At 33.5% G+C, this 25,518-nt stretch overlaps 1 protein-coding gene across 2 annotated transcripts in view; it reads left to right on the forward strand.

The window, feature by feature from the left end:
• Nucleotides 1-13,776: 13,776 nt before the first annotated feature.
• Nucleotides 13,777-25,518, forward strand: part of LOC126891786 (ribosomal protein S6 kinase alpha-5-like) — a 570,345-nt gene continuing 558,603 nt past the window's right edge. The window contains exon 1 of one of the 2 annotated variants that reach the window (XM_050661058.1): nucleotides 13,777-14,199. In XM_050661058.1, coding sequence (XP_050517015.1) covers nucleotides 14,049-14,199 — 151 coding nt within the window. In that variant the 5' untranslated portion in view covers nucleotides 13,777-14,048. Of the gene's footprint in view, nucleotides 14,200-18,581; nucleotides 18,664-25,518 lie in introns of those variants that run through there. The other variant, XM_050661059.1, reaches the window with a different exon arrangement.

Here is a 25,518-nt window from a genome sequence, read left to right on the forward strand (position 1 = left end):
ATTGCAAAACTAAAATCGATTAACTACCTCGGCGTCAGAAATTTTTTAAATAAACATTAATTATTGGTGCTACGCGCAGGATAGCGGATAGTTTGCTCTGATTGGGCATTCCAATGACCTTTGATAATGATTGATACATTTTAATTTTTATTACATTTCGATATAAATAAATAAATTTGTTTATTGCAAAATAAAGACACATGCTCTATCCATTGAAATAACACTTTTTCCACCTACCTCTACCGAAAGTATACTTTTCCGGACCTGATTGTAGGGAGCAAAGTTGTACTTTTCCTCCCTAGGGAGGAAAAGTAAAAGTGACGTCATGGTATTTCATTCATGAAATGTAACTTATTGACGCCCTGTACAATATCTATTTTCTATTACGTAAGTTTCTATACATTTTAACGTTTATTCATAAAACACTCTGTATTTTGCAGAATGGTAAAAAACAGTAAATTGTTATTTTGATTTAACAATGTTTACATTATTAATTTGACTTATATTTGACAGTTGACAGTTATATTGTACGTACTTGTTAGTTTTAGTTCTAATAAATTTTGTTGGTTAGTTATATAAATAAATTAAGTAAAAATGAAAAAATGACTTGTTATTTGAGGAAGGTGGAAAAACCATATGTATAACATGGGAGTAAAGTGCCTTTTCCTCCCTTGAATGATTACTGCCCTCCGCTACGCGTCGGGCAGTAAACTTCATTCTCGGGAGGAAAAGTAGCACTTTCCTCCCTTGTTATACAAATAGCTATTTTAGCAAAAACTTTCTTTTTTCATATATTTTAACTTGGAGAATAAAAGTTTATCATTTTTAAACATATGAAATTGTTTAAACAATATTTCACAAACAATAATAAAATTAGTTTGATTTTTGTGGAATTAAAATATTAAAATACAACAAAATATAGAGTAAGACAATAATATATTAGATAAAGATTGGAAGAAATTTTGGTGGAAATCAACTTGTGTGAATCGAACACCGCTGTCCTGCGCGTAGCACCAAAAATTAATGTTTATTTAAAAAATTTCCTGACGCCGTTGTAATTAATCGATTTTAATTTTTCAGATTGCAAATGAAAGGTACTATACACTTCTATAAGCAAGAAAAAATTCAACTTGCTATCTGCTTTATTTTCAGTCCTGCAACATTTAAAAAAAATGAATTTTATTTGCGAAAGCTGGATTGCAAAATTTATTTTGCAAAATATATTAAACCGATCTTAACGAAATTTACAGTGTTGTTTTACAATATCATAAAGTTTTTTTGGGTAAAATATGAAGGTCCTAACTGTAGTATAAATGTTTGAAAAACGTAAAATGCAAATACTTGTTTTGGTATGGTTTTTTTCGCAATTATTTCTATTTTGCAACAAGGGTGACTACTTTTTAAATTTTTTACCAATTCTATATTGTAGGAAATTTAATTATGCAACTTTTATGTCAGTACAACTTTTCTCAGAAATGAATAGTTTTAAAGTTATAATCAAAAAACCAATAAAAAAATCGAATTTTTCCTTCATATTTTGACATTTTGATTATTTAAACAATGTTCCGGACCATTTTGAGTGGGAGGATAACTTAAATATTATTATTTGAGTTATTTTCAAGCAATTTCTACAAAAAAATTTGAGTCACCTCTCAACGTCCATCTCAAAACAGATGCGCCCTGGACTATAATGTGGGTAAAGTTAGCAGCAGTATTTTATAAGGCTGAATTCAAACCAAGACTATAATTTTTTGCTAATTTATTGCGGAAAGAAAAAAATTATTGCTGTAGTCGTTTACGAGAAACAATAGGTGCTGCTAACTTTACGGTAAAGCTAGCAGCACCCTAGCTATTAGCTATATCTCGACAAGGAAAAGGAGTACACGGCCCATCTTGGCGGCATATTTTATTGCTAATTAATTGCTGCGGATTGGTACATTGAACAGTCTCCAAAAACTACCCCATCATCCCCTAGCACAGAACTCACCCTTGAAAAAATTATGAAACTAGAAAATTTAACTGCAGAGAATTAGATGCTAATTTATTGCCACGGAAAGATTTAAATCGTTCATTGCTGTAGCCGTTTCCGAGAAACAATAGATGCTGCTAACTTTACGCTAAGCTTAGCAGCACTATAGCTATATCTCGGCTATATCTCGAAAATAAATTTGAAGGAATATCTAACTGGATTTATTTGTTCATTATATTTTCGGGGGTGAATTTTGCACTAGGGGATGATGGGCTAGTTTTTGGCGATTGGTCCATGTACCAATCAGCAGCAATTAATTAGCAATAAAATATGCTGCCAAGATGAACCCTGTACCCCTTTTCCTTGCCAAGATATATAGCCATGGAGCTGCTAGCTTTATCGTAAACTTAATAGCACCAATTTTTTTCTAAACGGGTACAGCAATAAATTTTTTCTTTCCGTAATAAATTAGCAATTAATTTCCTGCAGTTGAATTTTCTCGTTTCATAGAAACTATGACATGACGAAGTAGTTTTTGGGGATTGATCAGTGTACAAATTACCGGAAATTAATTAGCAATAAAATATGCCGCAAAGATGGGTCCTGTAGGTACCCCTTTTCCTTACCTTTCAGTGTAATCAATAATCAGAATACATAACCACTGTCGTGGGTATCTTCATTTGGATTGTAAGTGATAGCTGGGTTAATTGCTTCGATTTGATATTCACGCATCCAACATTCTTCTATTACCTTTACACATTTCCGCGCACTTTTTACCCAAATGGCAGGAGTAGCAGTATTCAATGCTTCTTGCCATGTTTCCAAAACTGCTGCGTCACTTTAACCGTTACGGACAATATACTGAGTTATCATAGTGAGTTTTGCATATTCCCAAATATGTTCAACAGGATTGAATTCACAATGGTAATGGGGCAGTCTTAACACATTATGTCCTATATTAACCTATATTATAATTTTTAATCTTTTTTTGCTAACTGTAGTAATTCCGGCTTGAAATAGTCCTGAGGGAATAAAATATTTTTATTCGTTAACCATCCTTTTATTTTTCCGAATGGTATGGGACATTATCCAAAACTATAACAGATGTTTCATGTAAACGACGACTGGAAAAAAGTATAGTATGCACGATCTATAAAAAAGAAGACAAACTCCAGGGCAAACACTACCTTGGAATTTCTATACTATGTACAGTATATTATAAAGTCCTCATGTATATTATAAACTAGCGGCTCCACGAAAATATTATTGGAGAGTATCAGACGGGCTTTAGATGGGGAAGATCGACAATGGATCAAATATTTACAGTCAAGCAGGTCTTGAGCAAATCATGGGAACACGACATTGATGTTCACAACGTGTTTGTAGATTTCAAACAGGCATACGACTCAGTCAAAAAGGACAGACTATACTATATATTGGCTGAATTGGCAATACCATATAAGCTAATTCTAATTAAGTAATCTGATTCTTAATGAGTCATTAGCTAAGGCTAATGACTCATTAAAGCCACAATGGATGAAACTCAGGCATGTGTACGAATACAAAACCACCGAACAGACTTTTTCAAAATCCCGCAGGGACTGAAGCAGGGAGATGGGCCGGCTCTAATATTGTTAAACCTAGCACTGGAGTATGCAGTTAGGCAAATGTAAACTGGACGAGGAAACCTACTGACCAACTGAACGGTTCAACTAGCCGCTTATGTCGATATTAATATTATGAGTACAAAATCAACAGGAGCACAGGAAACATACGCAGTCAAAAACGCAAACGAAAAGGTTAGGTCTGGAAATTAACATAGAAAAAAACAAAAATAATGATATAGGCGAGAAGAAATAAACATTATACCTACATGAAGATGACATTAAAACTGTTGTAAAGTTTACATACCAGGGAGGAGAAATATATGCCGACGGATCAGAAGATGTAGAAATACTGAAAAGAATAAGGCAGGCAAACACAGCTTATTTTGCCCTCTCCCATATATTTCGGTCTAAAACTATCTACCGAAATACAAAGATGAGAATATATTATAAAACAATAATTTCGACCAATAGCATACTATGGCAGTGAAACATGGGTCCTGATAGATTAGGACTAATCTGTAAAAAACGTGTATTTTTGGATGTGGGCATTCGTATTTTTGCAGATAAAGTTAGGTGACACTTTCAGTAATAATAATTGACTTATGCTCCTTCTCAAATATGCCCGGAACATGAATAAAAAAATTTAAATATTTAAAAATTTCGAAAAACATCGATTTTTTTTTCTGCTTTCTTTGCTTATAACTTTAAAACGATTCATTTTGGAACAAAGTCGTATAGGAATAAAACAAAGATAATTAAATTTTCTATCAGATAAGATTGGTTAAAAATGTCTTTAAAACGGTTCGTTTTGGAACAAAGTGGTAGAGAAATAAAATAAAGATAATTGTATTTTGTATGATATACAACTGGTCAAAAATGTCTTAAGGTATTACCTTTTCTGCAATATAGCAATAAATACAAAATAAGGGGGCAAAATACGCCTGTTGTTATTCAATGTTTCTTAACCACTTTGTTGGCACTTAGAACCTCAGTAATTCGCTTAGAAAATTCTTATAACTTACTTAAATGGTCTACAAAATTTCATTAAAATCGACCTAATAGATTTTGCATAATAAATTTGCAATGTAAATGTTTTTAAAAAAGTTAAAATTTTTTAAAATCTTTCTGAACAAAAAGTAGACCATTTAAAAGTTGGCTAATTTTTTTACATATAAAGAGGTGCTCTACCTATCTAATACACTTTACAGAATTAAAATCGGATTATTTAAGGGGCCTCAGCAATGTTTTAAAGTTACAAACAATTTTTTGGCTTATAAACAAATTTTTGTAGTTGTAATTAGTAATAGTTTTGTTTTATAAACAAATGTTTAATTATAAAAAAATTAATTTTTAGCAATGCAAATAATTAAAACCGGTATAATTTGACTTAGACTTTCAAATGCTGTCAGCCGAATTGCTATTTTAGTTTTTAATCAAAAGTTATTCTCGTTCAAAAATTGCAATTTTTTGATTTTTTGAATGTTCCACCGCGTTTATCACGAAAACTATGCATCCTGCGAAACCTACGAAAAAACTTGAACATTTTTTGCTTAGAGTTACCCAAGAAATACAAAAAATGTTTTATTTTGCGAAAAATCTATGTTATGTAATTCCTCAAGTTCTTTGTTTATAACAATCTTATCGACATCCGGATCAACTGTTACCCAAAAAATTCGTGTTCTACGGGTCAAAATACATAAAAAACTTGGGTAAGTCCATCTAAATAAAGGAGTCCGTAGCACCCCCTCCTGGACACAGCACTAATTTGTTTATAAGCCAAAAAATTGTTTATAACTTTAAAATATTGCTGAGGCTGCTTAAATAATCCGATTTCAATTCTGTAAAGTGCATTAGATAGGTGGAGTGCTTCTTTATATGTAAAAAAGTGACAATTCTTTGTATGTTCTAGTTTTTGTTGTGCAACATTTTAAAAAAATTTAATTTTAAAAAAAAAATTAGATTGCAAAATTATTATGCCAAATCTAGTAAGTCAATTTTAATAAAATTTGGTGGACGGTTTTAGCACATTACAAAAAGTTTCTAAGCGAATTAGGAAGTAAAAAATAAAACTGTATACCATTTTTATTCAGTTGCAATGCGAAGGCAAAACAATCTTACTTTTCAATTAGAATACGGAGTGCAGTCCAGTCCCTTGAATCGCGATTTTCGGCTCTTATTGGAGCCTTCATCGGAAAGAACGTAGGCCCTGTTCTCCATATTTTAACTGATTCGCATCGAGAGGTTTTCCCACCCATTGCAACTGAAGTGATGATAGCAGGTGGCTAGCGCCATCTGGCATTGAAAGACGAAATAGTTTTCAATCCTAATAGTAAATTATTAATATTGAAAATATTAAAAATATTACTAAAAGATTTTTAAATTAACAAACTTATTGGTACACTTTCCTGGTGACACCTCCAAGACTTCTACAATTTGCAAGTCAAATGGATGCTGCAGTGAAGACGAGAGGGAAGGAATTCTACACTATGCAATTCACATCCCCCGTCTGCAGCTGGTAAAGTTCCAACGGAAAAATGCACCTAGTTACTCTACGGAGTAATACGACTATAAAATAAAAATGTATACCATTTTTATTCAGTTGCAATGCGAAGGCAAAACAATCTTACTTTTCAATTAGAATACGGAGTGCAGTCCAGTCCCTTGAATCGCGATTTTCGGCTCTTATTGGAGCCTTCATCGGAAAGAACGTAGGCACTGTTCTCCATATTTTAACTGATTCGCATCGAGAGGTTTCCCACCCATTGCAACTGAAGTGATGATAGTAGGTGGCTAGCGCCATCTGGCATTGAAAGACGAAATAGTTTTCAATCCTAATAGTAAATTATTAATATTGAAAATATTAAAAATATTACTAAAAGATTTTTAAATTGAAAACTTACTGGTACACTTTCCTGGTGACACCTCCAAGACTTCTACAATTTGAAAGTCAAATGGATGCTGCAGTGAAGACGAGAGGGAAGGAATTCTACACTATGCAATTCACATCCCCCTCTGCAGCTGGTAAAGTTCCAACGGAAAAATGCACCTCAATGCAGTAATATTTTTAATATTTTCAATATTAATAATTTACTATTAGGATTGAAAACTATTTCGTCTTTCAATGCCAGATGGCGCTAGCCACTTACTATCATCACTTCAGTTGCAATGGGTGGGAAAACCTCTCGATGCGAATCAGTTAAAATATGGACAACAGTGCCTACGTTCTTTCCGATGAAGGCTCCAATAAGAGCCGAAAATCGCGATTCAAGGGAACTCCGTATTCTAATTGAAAAGTAAGATTGTTTTGCCTTCGCATTGCAACTGAATAAAAATGGTATACATTTTTATTTTATAGTCGTATTACTCCGTAGAGTAACTAGGTGCATTTTTCCGTTGGAACTTTACCAGCTGCAGACGGGGGATGTGAATTGCATAGTGTAGAATTCCTTCCCTCGCGTCTTCACTGCAGCATCCATTTGACTTGCAAATTGTAGAAGTCTTGGAGGTGTCACCAGGAAAGTGTACCAATAAGTTTTCAATTTAAAAATCTTTTAGTAATATTTTTAATATTTTCAATATTAATAATTTACTATTAGGATTGAAAACTATTTCGTCTTCGTCGAATTAGGAAGGTTCCAGGTGTAACCTAAGTGATGGAAAAACATTGAATAAAGACAGGCTTGTTTTGCCCCCGTATTTTATATTTATTGCTATTTTGCAGCAAGGGTGTTAAATTAAGACATTTTTAACCAATCGTATCTGATATAAAATTTAATTATTTTTGTTTTATTCCTATACGACTTTGTTCCAAAATGAATCGTTTTAAAGTTATAAGCAAAGAAAGTAGAAAAAAACGAAACTTTTTGAAATTTTTAAATATTTTATTTTTTTTTTATTAATGTTCCGGGCATATTTAAGAAGGAGCATAAGTCAATTATTATTAACGAAGTTATCACCTAACTTTATCCGCAAAAATCCGAATGCCACCTCTCACATCCACCTAAAAACAGATCCTTCCTGGTCTATGAAAGAAACATCCAAAAACAAACTCGACACAATTCGAAAGGAAAGTACTGAGGAAAATACTAGGACCTGTGAGAGAAAACGGAATCTTCATCATTCGATACAACAACCGCTTTGTCAACTTTATTAGGACCTATATATACCTCTGTCAGACTTCATCAGAATACAGAGATTGCAATGGTCCGAACATGTGATAAGAATGGGAGAGGATAGGCTAGCAAAAAGAGCACTGGACGCTAGAATGCAGGGAAAGAGACCTGTTGGAAAGCCAAGAAAGCGCTGGGAAGACACAGTAAGCAGCGACGCACAAGCACTTTTAGGAGTCCGTGTATGGAGAAGAGCAGCCACAGACAAACAAGGATGGAGGCAAAAAATAAAGGAGGCCAAGGTTCAATTTGGGCTGTAGTGCCGTAGAAGAAGAAGAAGAAAAAGAACATCTGGGCTGTCGAGTGTCTAGTGATAATCTAAAACAGTCGCAAATTCGTGAAATATACTTGTTGCACGTGAAAAATGCGCTTCAGAGTTAATGGTCTAATAGGCTCGGCGCAAATTGAACCTAAGCCAGACACAACCAGCGCCGGCGGGACGGGTGACCCGTGCATTTATTTTTCTAGTGCGCCGCATATTGAACACAACCTAACCCAACCGTTGGCCATCGACGTGGCGAATAGAGACGGGCAAAATCATTGCGGACATGTAACGGTTACTTTTGATACCCGTTCTCAGTGGTACTGAGTTTCAATACTGATTACAAAATAGTGATGTATCTGATCCTTGTACTGAATTGAGTAGGCAACTTAAAATCGGTATTTCCGTACTTGTAACTAGTAACGTTTTAAAAATATATTACACGTCCCTAGTAGTCGTAGCGGTATGACTTTCGAAAACATCGAATTTGATCATAAGCTGGTGCATAAAACGATATCTTACACTGAGTATTTTATTTATGCACATAACACCTACATATTTAAAATAATCTCTCCCCTACTGCTCGGTCTTACTCATATTCCTCAATTTACTGCTCGAATCACAATCATTTACAATTACTGCAGGTCATAATTCATAATCCCTCCGCTACTGATCGGTCATAAAAAATAACACTATTTGTAATAAACAAAAATGTAATATGCCAACAAGTTGAATTTGAGGGTAATACGATATTTTTATCGATCACTGTTTTAAGTAACATGAATATGTTCTAATAAGTGTTTTTGTAAAAGCATAACTTTGATTATTAATTTCGTATAGCCGCTTATTTAGTCTATCAAAAGTTATCAGAATTTAATGACAAAGACAACGCAGTTTTCACTCGGAGTGTTGACTATGCTAATATTTTTATTTGTCATAATAAAATTGTACTTACATACACTTCGCGTCAAAAAAAACTGGTACAACTCTTATAACCGAAAATCGTGTTTTTCAAGTTGTGTAAGTTGATCTTGTCACAAGTGTCATTCTAATTTCTAGGGCAACGTTGCCAGTTCAAAGAAAATATGATATCAAACTAGGTAAAAACGGGGCTGTGCGACAGACCGCATTTTTTAATATACTAAAAACTAAAACAATTGTAATTTTCCGTCATCTCAATTAAGTATCCATACATTGATTCGTGTTTTATTATAATTTATGAAAATATTTCAATTCAAAAATTTTTATGGATAATAAATCTTGACATGACTTTAATTTATTATTATTAACGTCAAATCGAGAGGTGTGATTGGTTTCTCGTAAATTATAGGACAAAACTGCATTAAGTTGTGTAGAATAAATAAAACACACTGGAAAAATTAAAAATTTAATTTGAAATTAATACAAAATGAATAACTTTTACAGTGAACAAGTGTGGAATTTAAATATAATATGTATTACAATTCGAAATATACATTTTAAACGTTATTTTTTTGTATTTAGATTTAGTGCAATTCCGTTATCTGTGATGGCAACAACGACGTGATTCACGAACAATAATTGTCAGTCTGAACACAGGTTTGCATTGGGAAAAAAAGTGTACCAGTTTTATATGACGCGAAGTGTACCATCCGTATTCATTTCAGATACGTCCACCTCGCAAACAATAACAAGTAAAAATAAACATCTGGCGGTGAGTCACGCGTCCCACGGCCCAAGAAAACTGTACGCCGATGAAAAACGTTCCCAAGCTTGACCTGCGAACGAATGAACTGATAGTAGGATGCGCAGAACTGTCTACGCAGTTCGCCGGCGCAGGTTGTGTCTGGCTTAGGTTCAATTTGCGCCGGGCCTAAGCAGAGCCGGCCCGTGGCTAATATTTCACCCGTGCGAAATTCTATTGTGGCGCCCCCCCCCCCCCCAGGGGGCAACTGATTTAGATATAAGAAAGTTGACAAGTTATACAATTAGATTTTATGTAAAAGTCCTGAATACAGTTAGGAAAATGGTTATACAAATTTAATGACTATTAGTCCAGAAAGCTACTGCGCACCCGCTAGGAAAAATATTCCGATTCGGATTTTTTGCACAATCTTACTCAAAAAGGAGCCCTTTTAACAAATTTGCATGTTGCCAGGAACAAAAGTAGGTCAAAAATTTTTTAAACGTTTTTTTTTTTGTTTTTTTCCTAAAATTTTTTTTTGCATGGAACAAAGTTTTCTTTAGGTTTTTTGGATCATTCCAAACAGAAAAGGTCTTTAGTAACATATCTCTAAAGTTGATAGTTTTTGACATATAAGCGATTAAAAATTGAAAAATTGCGAAATCGGCCATTTTTAACCCTCAAAAACTATGTGAAAAACTGAAAATTTTAATGTTGCCAAGGTAGGTAGATATTCTTTAAACATCGATTGATGAAATCCCGAAGAGTTTTTGGCAATACAATATTCAAAACTCCTTTGTTTTTTAATTGCTAATCAAGCACTATTTTCCACCGACAGTATGGTGCAAATGAAATGAATAAATTCGTTATTTCGTAAACAGGCGACTTTAAGAAAAAATCCCGAAACAGGTCGATTTTTATTTTTAACCATCTGGGCGTGATGACGTAATCGATGATTTTTTTAAATGAGAATAGGGGTCGTGTGCTAGCTCATTTGAAAGGTTCTTTAATTCTCTATTCAGTAATATAAACATTTATATAAATATTTATACAGGGTGAACTTCTACTTCTTTTTTTGTCAAATAATTTAATTTAATAAAAATTTTTTGGACACCCTGTATAAATAATTATGTAAATGTTTACATTACTGAATAGGAAATTGAAGAACCTTTCAAATGAGCTACCACACGACCCCTATTCTCATTTAAAAAAATCATCGATTACGTCATCACGCCCAGACGGATGACGTCACTAGTATACCATATATGCCACAATATCATAACTTAAAAATAAAAATCGATCTGTTTCGGGTTTTTTCATTAAACTCGTCGGTTTACGAAATAACGAATTTATTCCTTTCATTTGCACCATACTGTATACATATTACACATGCAGCGGTGGAAAATAGTGTCGCGCACGCGTGATTAGAAATTAAAAAACAAAGGTGTTTTGAATACTGTATTGCAAAAAACTCTTCGGGATTTTATCAATCGATGTTTAAAGAATATCTACCTACCTTGGCAACATTCAAATTTTAAGCTTTTCACATAGTTTTTGAAGGTTAAAAATGGCCGATTTCGCAATTTTTCAAATTTTAATCGTTTATATGTCAAAAACTATCAACTTTAGAGAAAAGTCACTAAAGACCTTTTCTGTTTGGAATGATCCAAAAAACCTAAAAAAAAACTTTGTTCCATGAAAAAAAAATAATTTTAGGAAAAAAACAAAAAAAAATGTTTAAAAAATTTTTGACCCACTTTTGGTCCTGGCAACATGCAAATTTGTTAAAAGGGGTCCTTTTTGAGTAAGATTGTGCAAAAAATCCGAAATCAGAATATTTTTCCTAGCGGATGCGCAGTGGCTTTCTAGACTATATGGTTATTTATCAAACGTAAAAATGAAAAAATAGTTTTAAAATAATAAAAATTGAACTTGAAAATGAATTAAACTTGAAAATGGCAATGTTGAGCTTTGGACATAAAGTGGTAGGCCTTGTAAGGCAATTAGACATGACATTGTGTTTTTATGGTTTAAGTTTAACAAAGTTAACTTTCCTAGATTTTCTTTTGGGCAAACTCATTTACAATTGCATTAATATCAATATTCTCGAGCACTGCAAACTCAATTGACATCAAAGCTAGTCACACCAATCTGTCTTGCGACATGGAAGACCTCAGATAATTTTTTACTATTTTCAACTTGGAGAAACTCCTTTTTCCACTCGCGACACACACTGGGAGAGTAATAAGGATTCGCAGTGCTACACACAGATTAGGAAAGTTCTCCATAAATCCTTTGTCTGCTAAGTAGCTCAACATGTAAACTGGTTCTTTGATTTTGCCTTTGTCTTCTTTTTCTACATTCTGAATCATGCTGTTGACAAGTTTCAATTCAGAATATAGTTGAAGACTATCAATGTCACTGTGTTGGCCATCAGTGAGAGCAATGTGTAGGTCCTTGCAGCATTTTAATGTTTTGTCATTACTTGTGGTCTTTGAATATAGAAACCCAAACAGTTGGTGATAGTTTTGAAGCTGCTCAAATCTGTCTCCTAGAGAAGAGATACACTGATCCAAGCATAGAAGAATTTAGTTTTGAACACGATCTCAGCATCAATAACTGTTTCATCACTTGATTCATAAAAAATCATTTTCTTCTTTTTTCTCGGCCGCAGTTCACTTTCTTCAGGGAATGCTGGGTCAACTTTAATCATTTCGGCCACTTCCCTGCAATCGACTAATATTCTGTTGAATCCTACATAAATCCTTGTTTCTTAAAAAAATTGCTACGTTGAAGAAATCAAAGCAAGAGAGTTTGCTATGTCCATGTCAACCTCTCGAAGTTTCTTGCTTATGAGGTTTATCTTAAACAAAATTATATGCCACGTTACTAAGCAGCAGACGAATCGGAAATATTTCAACTTTTTGGCTAAACTTGTAGCTGTATTTCTTGCATATGCGTCTAGCCTTTTTTGGTCTTGACTACATTCAAAAAGCGCGTCATAGACTTCCCCAAGCTGATATTTCAGTGGCACAACCGCATTAATTCGAGTCTCCCACCTAGTCTCACTCAAAGGTTTCAGGATCAAGTTTGTTACGTGTTGTTTCAGAACATCCCAACGATGTGGTGATCCTGAGAAGAAATTGTACACCTCCTGGATGATTCTGAACATGGAAATTATTTGTCTACAATAAAATTAAAACTTACTAAGGCTTTCTGAAATATTACTAATTCATCATAAATGAATGAATAATTGGCTTAAAAAATTGACATAAATTAAATAATTTATCGCATTTTAATTTTTTTTGGGGAGGGGGCACATTCGCCCCAAACCCTTGGCGCCCTGTGCGGGCGCACGGCTCGCGCGGCCCTCGGGCCGGCTCTGGGCCTAAGAGCTAGTAACGTTTTCGAGAAATCATTTTAAGACGGCTGATTCTTTCATATATTGTTCCATTGTTGGGGTGTTCCATTTAAAAAAACAAAAGGTTGGTATGCCACTATGTTATCGAACACCCTGTAACATTCTAACTAATTTTGTAATGTGAAGCGCAAAGTTAGCTACAATTTTTGTTATTAACTTTTATTGCTATCTATTACTATAGCCGAAAGCTTTTTCACACTAATCAATCACCCTGATTTTGTGTTTACCTGTACAGGTGTGCTGCGCAGTAATGAACGCAACCTGTATCAGTAGCCAGATGGCCGGTACGGTGTTCGAGAAAGCATAGGGAACAATATATGAAAGAATCAGCCGTCTTAAAATGATTTTTATCGACGTTGCTAGCTCTTCGTCCATAACTAGAATTGAACCGTGTTGCACTGCTAATTAAATAGCTACTTACACCACATTATGCGCTATTACAAAATATTGCGACCAAAATATTTACAACATAACTTGATGAAAACTCACATCGGCGATCGATTAATATACAATTTGATTGTTTTGTTTACTAATAAAAAACGTGTGAGTGTGTGAGTAAACGCAGACGGAATTAGCCATCTTTTATAACTTCCCGGTCAGATCTAAAACGTCAAGATAAAATCATTATCAAGGTTTCAAAACTCTCGGAACAGCAAAGCGATGCAGGATGCAGTAGAATCGGTGTGGACTAGCCCACCATTCCTCCAATCTCGCGTTTTGAAGTGACATTTCAGAACATTTATACTCGATTTCTCTCTAAAATAAACAACAATTCTCATCAGATATGATATTAATGTGTACTAGGAACGTTATAGGAACACTAAAGACAAGTTATTTTGAAAATCAATAACTCCGCAGTGCGCGCCCGACTAAAAATTCAAAGTGGTTTTAAAAATATCAAGTGCAAGTCAGTGTGTGGGTGTATTTCCAAACAACAGGTGGTGATTCGTGAATATCATGGAAACTAAAAGTGCAAGTGACGGGGAAAACTTTAGTAAGACGCCCGTCCCCATCTCAAAATCGCCGGCTACCTCACCTTCTATACGCAACATGACACAAACAGTGATTGTTTCTCTGGCTGAGACTGTGACACACGATATTACTTACGGTAAGTGCACTAATAGTGCTGTCAAATTTACACAAAAAATATAAATAAAATTTTGGCGGGATTTTTTTGCTGCCTTTATAGGCGAGTCGCTGTCGTTATTTTGTATTTTATTGTTTAACTATTATAGCAGACACGATTTAAGAAACATTGCGAGTCATGTTTATGTATTTATTTTTATATAGGATGGAAACCAACTATGGAATAAAATTAGGTAGGTATGGCTATCGTTGCTTTAAAAAATTGTAAAAAACGTTAAGACTTGCCGATTTTTATGTATAAATGTGTGCTTTTTAAACATACATTTAAATGTACAGGATGATTCACGCAAGCCTACCATAGTCCATAAGCTTTATTTTTAATGGAACAACTTGTATATTTTTATATTGTTATCAGCTTCTTAACAACCTGATCTTAATATCAACAAAATATATCATGTAGGGTCTATTATGTATAATACACTCACCGGCACAAAATTCCGCCACCCAAAATTTTTGATTAAGTTTAACAATCTATATTTGTACTCCGATTTTCAAGATTCTTGCATCAGTTTGTAGGTACAGTAGAGCGTCGATTATCCGAACTAATTGGGGGACATAGGTGTTCGGAAAACCGATTTGTTCGGATAATCGAACTACAATATATTGATACATATTTATAGTCATACATATTTATTCACAAGTGAATAAAAGCCATATTTATATACCTACATATTTATTTATATCTTGATAATGGCAACTAGCAACTAAACAAAAAAGTGCAGTCTTTGCAACAACATAATTATCTTTGGATACAATATTGAAGATATTTTAAGCGTCAATTACTAACGCTTGCTCGGTATTCGAGTGTGGGACGCGGGAGTCGATAGTTCGTATAAGCGGTCGTTCGGTTGATCGACGTTCGGATAATCGACGCTCTACTGTACATGTATTGGTGTCGTTTGCTATTATTACGTTAACAACAAATTTTTGCTCAGATGGCATTATACGGGGGTTAATGGAAACGTTGTAATTTCTCCTAACTGTAAAAAATTCTGTGGAAAAATTGGAAAGCTGATTTTGTTTCATACTCCTTTTGTGTTATCCTGGAGGTATCACTAAGGTTTTGTTTTTTGAATTATCTGAATATCTCTTTTATAGTAAGAGCTATAAATAAAAACTTGCTTTGAAGGTTTATTTCATTAAAATTATCAAGCGCACTAAAATTAACAAAACAAAACAAAATTAACAAAACAAAACAACTCAATAGCGGGTATGTCCCCCTCTTGCAGCAACGACTGCTCGCAATCTGTTTGGCATCGAATAAAGATGTGTTATCCTTGCCTGGGGAATAGCCCGATATTCCTATAAGAGAGCCAAAACTGTACCAAATTATCTGAAGGCCCAGGATGTCGGCGAATAACTTTTTTTAATTCATCCCATAAATGCTCCATAGGATTGAGATCTGGGCTGCTTGCGGGCCATTCTAATCTTATCACTCCAACCTGTATTTTATTAGTCAATCAGTGTTTTTATTTACAAAAAATGGTACGGCTCTTACAGCAAAAGAGATATTCGGATAATTCAAAAAACAAAATTTTAGTGATGCCTCCGGGATAGTATGACAGGAACAAAATCAGCTCTTCCATTTTTCCACCTAATTCTTTAAAGTTAGGAGAAAATGCAATTCTTCTTCAACATTTTTTGTTACCGGAATAATATCAAACGCTACAATATCTACAAACTGCTGTAAGAATCTTGAAAATCGGAGCACAAATAATAAAGTTATAAATTGTCAAACTTAATTAAAAATTTTGGGTGGCGGAATTTTGTGCCGGTGAGTGTATAAGGTGCAATTTTGAAATTATGTATTTGTCATTCATATTATTTTGAAGATTAGAAAATAATGTTAAAAACAAAAAAAAATGGTCAACATTTAACTAAAAATTAAAAAAGAGTATATTAGCGACATTAGCGTGCATATTCCCATCTCGAGCATCATTATAAACTTAGGAGAGGCAATGAAGCAATCTACCAAATGTTGGCAGTTGGATGCATCTCAATGGGCGCGTTCACCAGATGCAAACGTTGGCAATCAGTTTGCGCTTTATGGTTCTGAACGACTTGCTAACGTCAAACATGTTTGGAAAGCGGTCGCCATTTTTGCAAACATAAGATATTTAAGTTGAACTTTGCAAACGTGTTGAAATATGGCGGGAATTTAAATTGTATATATTGTAAAATATATTGATAAGGGTTTTATATATAAAATAAAGGCTACTGAAGACATTCTGCTACGTTATTATCTATTAAATAAATTTTCTTTTTTCCTTTAATAAAAAAAATAAATTCAAAAACGTATTTATTGAGAAAATTTATTTTAGGTTACGTTCAAACCAAGCAAGCAAAATGTCAAATTTTAACCTAAACAACCAACCGTTCAGTTCGCTGTCAACAAGTTTAGAATCAAAGCGCAAACATTTGTGAATGTGTTTGCATCTGGTGAACGCAGTCAATGAAACTTGTTACAATCGATTTGTAAGAGCCTTAGGAAACTTCGTAAACTAAAGTGTTGATGACTAAATGAAAATTTCATTATTGAACAAGGAAACATTTTGAAATGATGAAAAATGGTAAATTTGTAATTCGGAAGTAATTGAAAAAAAGAGCCCAATATAACTACTCGGGGATTTTTGGGTACGCTGAACAAGAATATCATGACGACGATGTTCTCGGAAGCACCTGATACTCAGGAACGGCAACGATTCCTGTAGTTTTTTGGAAATTCGATACAAAATCGGTGCAAAATCGTTACCCGGTGGTTTTTGGGGTCACTGAACACTAATATCATGTCGCCGATGGTCTCCGAGCCAACTAGTGTCCATAATGGGCATCGTCTCGTGGAGTTTTATTGAAATTCGATACAAAATCAGTGCAAACTTGTTACTCGGTGGTTTTTGAGGTTTCTGAACACAATATTATGCTGTTAGGTTACACAGAAAATAATTATTTAATTTTTATTTTTCATTATAAAATTACATTTATAAAAAATAACTAGGTTAAACAAATATTTTAGATTGCAATGTCTCGTTTTCTTCGTCTCTCCAATCATTTTCATATTTTCGTTATTTGTGCTTGTTTTCTGCACCGAATTTTCACAATCGGTTATGGACCCGCAAAACATCAAGCTCACAATGCTTGGTGGGCTAGCTAATTGCGTCATTTTTATTGGGACTAAAGTTTGTTCTTTAAGTTCTGCTCTCCAGTAAAGCAAGCAACTCTTCAAGTGCTGGGTAATCGCATCGACTGGTGAGAAAATGTTGCTGGGGACAGTTTTCTTGGTGTGGACTAGTGATGTAACGAATATTCGTATTCGCATTCGCGAATATTCGCATGTTTTTGAACATTCGCATTCGCATCCGCATTCGCGAAATTTGTGCGAATGTTTTGCGAATATGAAAACCAGAAAAAAATAATTTTAAGATAATATTAGGTTGATAAAATCAAAATCTGTTCACTTCTCATCTTTTTTTATTAAGAAAAGTTAACTTAACCTCAAACATGCAGATACTCTCAAATGGAAATATGCAGGACACAACAGCAGACAAAGAGACGGAAGATGGAATGAAGCGATAACTCACTGGAGACCTTGGGACTACAAAAGAGGAAGGGCAGACCATAGACGAGATGGTGGGATGCCCTAAAAAGATACGCAGGGACCAGATCGACAGCATTAGAACTGAACCGAGAAGAGTGGAAAAATAAGGGGGAGGCCTATGGAAAAATGAAGGGCAATAGATAGATAGAAGTTAACCTTGTATAATCACATTATCAATCTTCACTTTATTATTTGGTATTATGTAATAAAGCTTAAGATTCAAATCGATTTACACTAAATATCAATTAACTTTTTATTATAAATTTAAGAAACATTACAAAAATAGAAACAAATTTTAAAAAATCTGAATATTCGCATCCGCATTCGCGAATGTCGGTAGCAGATATTCGCATTCGCATTCGTATTCGCGAATGTTCAATAAATGACATTCGTTACATCACTAGTGTGGACTGTGGACTAGCCCACCATTCCTCCAATCCTGCGTTTTGAAGTGACATTTCAGAACATTTTACTCGATTTCTCTCTAAAATAAACAACAATTCTCATAGATATGATATTAATGTGTATTAAGAACGTTATAGGAACACTAAAGACAAGTTATTTTGAAAATCAATAACTCCGCAGTGCGCGCTGGACTAAAAATTCAAAGTGGTTTTAAAAATATCAAGTGCGAGTCAGTGGGTGTATTTCCAAACAACAGGTGGTGATTCGTGATTATCATGGAAACTAAAAGTGCAAGTGACGGGGAAAACTTTAGTAAGACGCCCGTCCCCATCTCCAAATCGTCGGCTACCTCACCTTCTATACGCAACATGACACAAACAGTGATTGTTTCTCTGGCTGAGACTGTGACACACGATATTACTTACGGTAAGTGCACTAATAGTGCTGTCAAATTTACACAAAAAATATAAATAAAATTTTGGCGGGATTTTTTTGCTGTCTTTATAGGCGAGTGGCTGTCGTTATTTTGTATTTTATTGTTTAACTATAGCAATCACGATTTAAGAAACATTGCAAATCATGTTTATTTACTTTTATACAGGGTGGTTCATCTTATTCGCCTCGGTGTCTGTACGGAAAACCACTTGATATTTTAAAAAAATTTCTTCACAGAAATATACAGAGCCTTTAATACTACAATCTAAAAATAATGTGAATTATACAGGGTGCTTCAAAAAAGAGTGGTATATCAAAGTTATATTTTTTCTTATGGAATGCCCTATATCTGGTGACATTACTGAATTGACCTTAAAAAATAAGCTATACTTTCATAAGGGTTCCCTATACCTAAATACAGGGTGTTTTGATTTATTTCGATTTTTATGAAAATGTAAGGTTTTAGAAAAAAATAAATATCTACGAATCTAAGAATCAGTAACAAATTCTTTCTTCGATCTTAGTAATAGACTATTTAGCATACTAAAACAGATGCTTACTGCAACAAAATTTCTTACAGGTTGATCAAAATATGAGATTGTTCTATTAACAAATTCAAGCTGTAATAACTTACTTATTTTAAATAGAACACCCTGTATCTTACTAGTCTATCGCGTAGAAAATTTACTTAGCTTTCAATTTATATTAGGGTTTCCTATACCTATCTTTTACAGGGTGGTCAAAATATTAGATTGTTCTATTAACAAATTCAAGCTGTAATAACTTACTTATTTTAAATGGAACACCCTGTATCTTACTAATCTATCGCGTAGAAAATTTACTTAGCTTTCAATTCTTAATAGGGTTTGCTATACCTATCTTCCTTATTTTTTTAATATATAAAGATTTCCTAATTTGTAAGCTTTAAAAATTAGAATTAAGTACCTATGTCGTGGTTATGTACAACACATCACCAACACCGGCAATATACTTAAATATCTTAGTCAAGATACTTTCGTTAATAAAATTTATATTTTTATCATTTAATCACACAGAGTGTTCTTATTTAAAATGACATACTCGACATTCTATTCTTTATAATGGAAGATATTTAAAATTTCTTTAATTCCATGTAAACATTCTCAATACACATGTTATTCTGTAAATATAAATTTCCATATTATTCTGTAAATACCCATTTTTACATATTTTTGTACAATAGGCTCGTTTTCGTCATAGTAGCCATTGCATTTAATTGTTTGTAATTACGATTCAAAGGTTCAAACAAAAAGTGGTGTTCTTAAATTTACTTAATAACCGTCGGTTTAAGATATGGAAAATACTTATACGGAATGAAATATAATTTAAATATCTTCCAGAATACGGCATCTAATATAGGGTATGCAGTTTTGCAATGTCACATGTAGGCCAAAATCAACTGAAATAATACAACACTCTGTGTGATTACATGATAACAATGAAAATTTTATTAATGGCAGTGTCTTGTCTAAGTATATTGCCTGTGTTGGTGATGTGTTTCCACGACATATTTACTTAATTCTAATTTTTAAAGCTTACAAATTAGGAAATCTTTAAATATTTAACAAATGAAGGGAGATAGGTATAGGAAACCCTAATAAGAATTGAAAGTTAAATAAATTTTCTACGCGATAGACTAGTAAGATACAGGGTGTTCCATTTAAAATAAGTAAGTTATTACAGCTTGAATTTGTTAATAGAACAATCTAATATTTTACCACCCTGTAAAAAGATAGGTATAGGAAACCCTAATACAAATTGAAAGCTAAGTATATTTTATACGCGATAGACTAGTAAGATACAGGGTGTTCCATTTAAAATAAGTAAGTTATTACAGCTTGAATTTGTTAATAGAACAATCTCATATTTTGACCACCCTGTAAAAAACTTTGCTGCAATAAGCATCTGCTTAAGTATGCTAAATAGTCAATTATTAAGATCCAAGAAAGAATTTGTTACTGATTTTTAGATTCGTAGATATTTATTTTTTTCTAAAACCTTACATTTTTATAAAAATCGAAATAAATCAAAATACCCTGTATTTAGGTATAGGGAACCCTTATGAAAGTATAGCTTATTCTTCAAGATCAATTCAAAAATATCATCAGATATAGGGCATTCCATTAGAAAAAATATAACTTTGATATACCAGTCTTTCTTGGAGCACCCTGTATAATTCACAATAATTGTAGTATTAAAGGCTCTGTATATTTCTGTGAAGAATTTTTTTTTAAATATCAAGTGGTTTTCCGTACAGACACCGAGGCGAATAAGATGAACCACCCTGTATAGGGTGAAAACCACTCATGGAATAAAGTTACCTATGTCTATCCTTCTTCTGAAAAATTGTAAAAAACGCTGAGACCCGTCGATCTTTATATATAAATGTGCGCTTTTTAAACATACATTTAAATGTACAGGATGATTCACGCAAGCCTAGCATAGTCCATAAGCAGTATTTTTAATGAACACTCTGTATATTTTTAAAAGCTGCCTAACAACCTGATCTCAACGAACTATATCATGTAGGGCGTAGGGTGTATTATGAATTGTACAGGGTGAAATTTTGAAATTATAAAGTGTGGAAACTGCTTTTGGAATAAAATTGTTTGTGTGCTTATTTTAGGAAATTATTAGTCCTTTTGACTAATAGTTTTTCGAACACTTCATAACATTTCGAAAACCATAATTCAAATTTTATTTTATAAATACAGAAGACAACTGAAAGTGCAAACTCACATCAGCCAGAAACAATTAAGTTTTATTATAATATTTCGTTGAAAAGGTATTTGTAATCATAATATTTACATAAGAAGTGACCTTAGTTGAAGTAGACGCAAACATCATCTATTTTTGACACTTGACTCTTGACATTGAAAGTGGGTGAATGACTTTTTCTTATTACCAAAAATAATGTTCTGACTATGAATATCGAATTACCGATTACGAATACGACTCTCCAAGGATTTCCCTACGTTTTCAAAACGATACACCCATACAGGAAGAATTACATGAGTTAAAATGTACCTATTATAATAATATACAAACGTGTTAAAAGAAATGCATGATAATTTTTTTTTGATGGTAGTAAAAATAAAAGCTAAATTGCATTATCCAATTTATTTTTAAGTAAAATATTTATGTTGATATTATTTTTTTTAAATCCCATTTGAAAGAGTCTGGGAAATTTTTTATAAGTTGAAATGGTTGGGTTAAATTGTATATTATTGCAATATGTATATATTAAGAGCAAACAGTAACGATCAACAGGTAGCAACAAACGCGTTTCAAGATTACGGCTCTAGTTTTGAATATTTTGTCGAAATATTTGGCACACCTATTCGTAATATAATAAAGAATGGCGGTACAGAGCCCAATTTCAGAAATATGTTAATATGTGGAAATTACTCTATAACTAAATAAAATATTGAAAAAAGGAGCCTGTACCGCCATTAAGAAAGACAAAAAATACACTTTCTTCAAATAAACTTTTTTATCCCGTGCCTAGATTTTGTGTCACATTGGAACTACTAAAAATCGATTTTTTTATAGCAAGAAATCGAACGTCACTGTCAGTGTCGAATTACCGACGCACTGTTGCCTCACTTTTGAAAGTTCGCAGAACTTTAATCTTGGACCGCGTTTGTTGCTACCTGTTTATCGTTACTGTGTGCTCTTAATCTTACGCTATATTATATTTAATAATAATCAATTAATATATAATAATAATAAAATAATAAATAAATATAATAATTAATAGAATAAAATGGTTTTATTAAAAATTGTGTTTTATTTATATTGATATTGATGTTCTTTCGATAGTACTAATTTTGATCATATTGATATCGAGTATCGAGTAGAGTGGAGTATCGCAAACTAAAGTGCATTGTAAATGTAACATTGTAACCTATTGGATTAAAAAAACCGAAAACCGGATTTTGGAAAAACCAGTTTTTTGGCCGGTTATAACCGCCAGATTAAACCGTAAGCAAAAAAAACCGGTATAACCGAAAACCGGTGTTTTGTCAAAAACCGCCATCCCTCTGAGATACTTTCCATTGATCGGAAAAGTAACCTAATCCTAATACTAGGGGAGGAAAGTATGCTAGATTTGCAGTTACTCGAGCGTTATGGGGTCATATTGGGTTGTGAAGATTAAGTCCTAAAACCAAAGTAAAGTTTTCCTAAAACCTAAGGTCTTTTAAGTAAAGTTTTCCATTTAAGTGGGGACTTTCCATTTTTTAAATTAATTTTCCATTTCCAACAATCGTTTGTTCCGATTATAGCGCCATCTATCCATAATTCAAAAAAATGTCTGGAATAAAAGTTACTTATTTTATGTAAGGGTACGAACAGAACAAGTGGGTCGCGGTGGAGGTGGAGGTCGCGGTCAATGTCGATATCCATGTAAAACAAACACATTGTCACAGTATAAAGAGGAACAGTAGAACCACTCTCCGAAAAATTGGAAGTACAATCTTCAGTCGCGCATGACGACCGCGCAATGTTGGCAGTCGCTTTTGCCCACTCTCGCATTGCTAGTCGCATAAAAACCTACGGGTTTTAACAGGGAAATCCCGCATCCACCACTGGTGAATTAAAAAGTGCGTACTGTCGGTATTACTTCTTGAGATCAAAGTGCCGACATGAGAGAGGTTTTACTGTCCCTCTTTATACTGTAACATTGTAGTGAATGGAAGAGAACAGAGCAGGTAAGTCGCGGTGGAGGTTTAGCGCGATGCCATCCAGGAGGTTTACATCGATGCTTTTGAAAATAAAATGAGTTTGTTTTACATGGATGCCTACTGCGCGGCCTACAAGGATGCTTCCCTGTAATTGGTCCGTTCGAAGCCAAGTTGTCATTACGTGTGCTATCTGAGTTGATACTTTTTTATATAATCCTTTTTTTTGTATTCAGTTTATTTTTGAATTTCTAAAGTAATTAAATTCAACAAATTTTTGAAATATGAAGGAGGATCTGATTATTTACAGCTAACATTTCGTCACTATCATCACTTGACTGACACAACATCGCAAAAGCACAGTCTTTTTGTCATTCAAATTTCATTAAACTATTTCACTTTATAGTGGTTCTAATTTGACTGACAGCGCAGGTGACCTCAGTGGCGACGCGTGACCTTTTCTGAAGTGTTACCAAAATCAGATGCAAAAAAATCTTATTAAAAAAAATAAAGATATGGCTAAATGTATATATACATTCACCGGCACAAAATTCCGCCACCCAAAATTTTTGATTAAGTTTGACAATCTATAACTTTATTATTTGTACTTCGATTTTCAAGATTCTTGCACGAGTTTGTAGGTACATGTATTGATGTCAATTGTTATTATTCCGGTAAAAAAAATGTTTACTTAGATGACATTATACGGGGGTGAATGTAAGCGTTGTTTTTTCTCCTAACTTTAAAAAATTCTGTGGAAAAATTGGAGGGCTGATTTTGTTTCATACTCCTTTTGTATTATCCTGGAGGTATCACTAAGGTCATGTTTTTTGAATTATCTGAATATCTCTTTTCTTGTAAGAGCTGTAATTAAAAACACTGCTTTAAAGGTTTATTTAATTAAAAATATCAAACGCACTAAAATTAACAAAACAAAACAAATTTAACAACAAAACAAAACAATTCAATAGCGGTTATGTCCACCTCTTGCAGCAACGACTGCTCGCAATCTGTTTACTAATAAAGATGTGTTTTCCTTGCCTGGGGAATAGCCCGATATTCCTCTACCAGGGCCATAACTGTACCAAATTTTCTGGAGGCCTAGGATGACGGCAAATAGCTTTTTTATTCATCCCATAAATGCTCAATATGTGTCAATCTTATCAATCCAACCTCAATTGTATGAGTAAATCAGTGTTTTTATTTACAAAAAATGGTACAGCTCTTACAAGAAAAAAGATATTCGGAGAATTCAAAATACCAAAATGTTGGTGATGTCTCCGGGAAAATATGACAGGACTATGAAACAAAATCAGCTATTCCATTTTTCCACAGAATTTTTTAAAATTAGGAGAAAATACAACGCTTCCTTTCACCCCTGTACAATGACATGCAAGCAAAATTTTTTGTTACCGGAATAATACCAAACACCTACAAACTGGTGCAAGAATCTTGAAAATCGGAGCATAAATAATAAAGTTATAAATTGTCAAACTTAATCAAAAATTTTGGATGGCGGAATTTTGTGCCGGTGAATATCACTTGAAACTCTCATTTGCTTTAAAAGCTTGGTTAAGAGAACTTTTGATTTTTGTTTTGCCACACTGAATCAAATTGGGTATACATCTTACATGTAGGTAACGGAGAAATTTCATGTCTCCTTTTTAAAAATCTAACACTATTTAAATCGTGAACCTGGTCCACCCATTTTTCTGTAGAAACCAGAAGACATGGCGAACAATACAGTATATTTTTCTTGCAACCATAATATAACCAAGGATTTTCACTGTACTAACTAAATTTAAAATATCGAACTACTTTTGTTGATTCTTTTTTTAAATTGTTTAAAATAGGTCTTTCATTTTTAATCTCATTTTTTTCTTCAAAATTATACAAGGAGAATTACTTTTCAAGTAGTTGATCGATTAAGAAGCGACACTCATCCATGGTTAACTGCATGCACACTTTTTATAGGTACTGTCACCAATTTTAAATCTGATAACAGCGCTACTGATACACAGCGCGCTTATGCCGTCGCTTCTTCAAAATTTTCAGTCACTAGCCGGTCCCGAGCGCCAGCGTGGGTATATAACCATTGTAACCAGAAATGAGTCTGTTAACAGAG

This window comes from Diabrotica virgifera, chromosome 9 (assembly GCF_917563875.1).
Source record: "Diabrotica virgifera virgifera chromosome 9, PGI_DIABVI_V3a".
NCBI classification, from domain to species: domain Eukaryota; kingdom Metazoa; phylum Arthropoda; class Insecta; order Coleoptera; family Chrysomelidae; genus Diabrotica; species Diabrotica virgifera.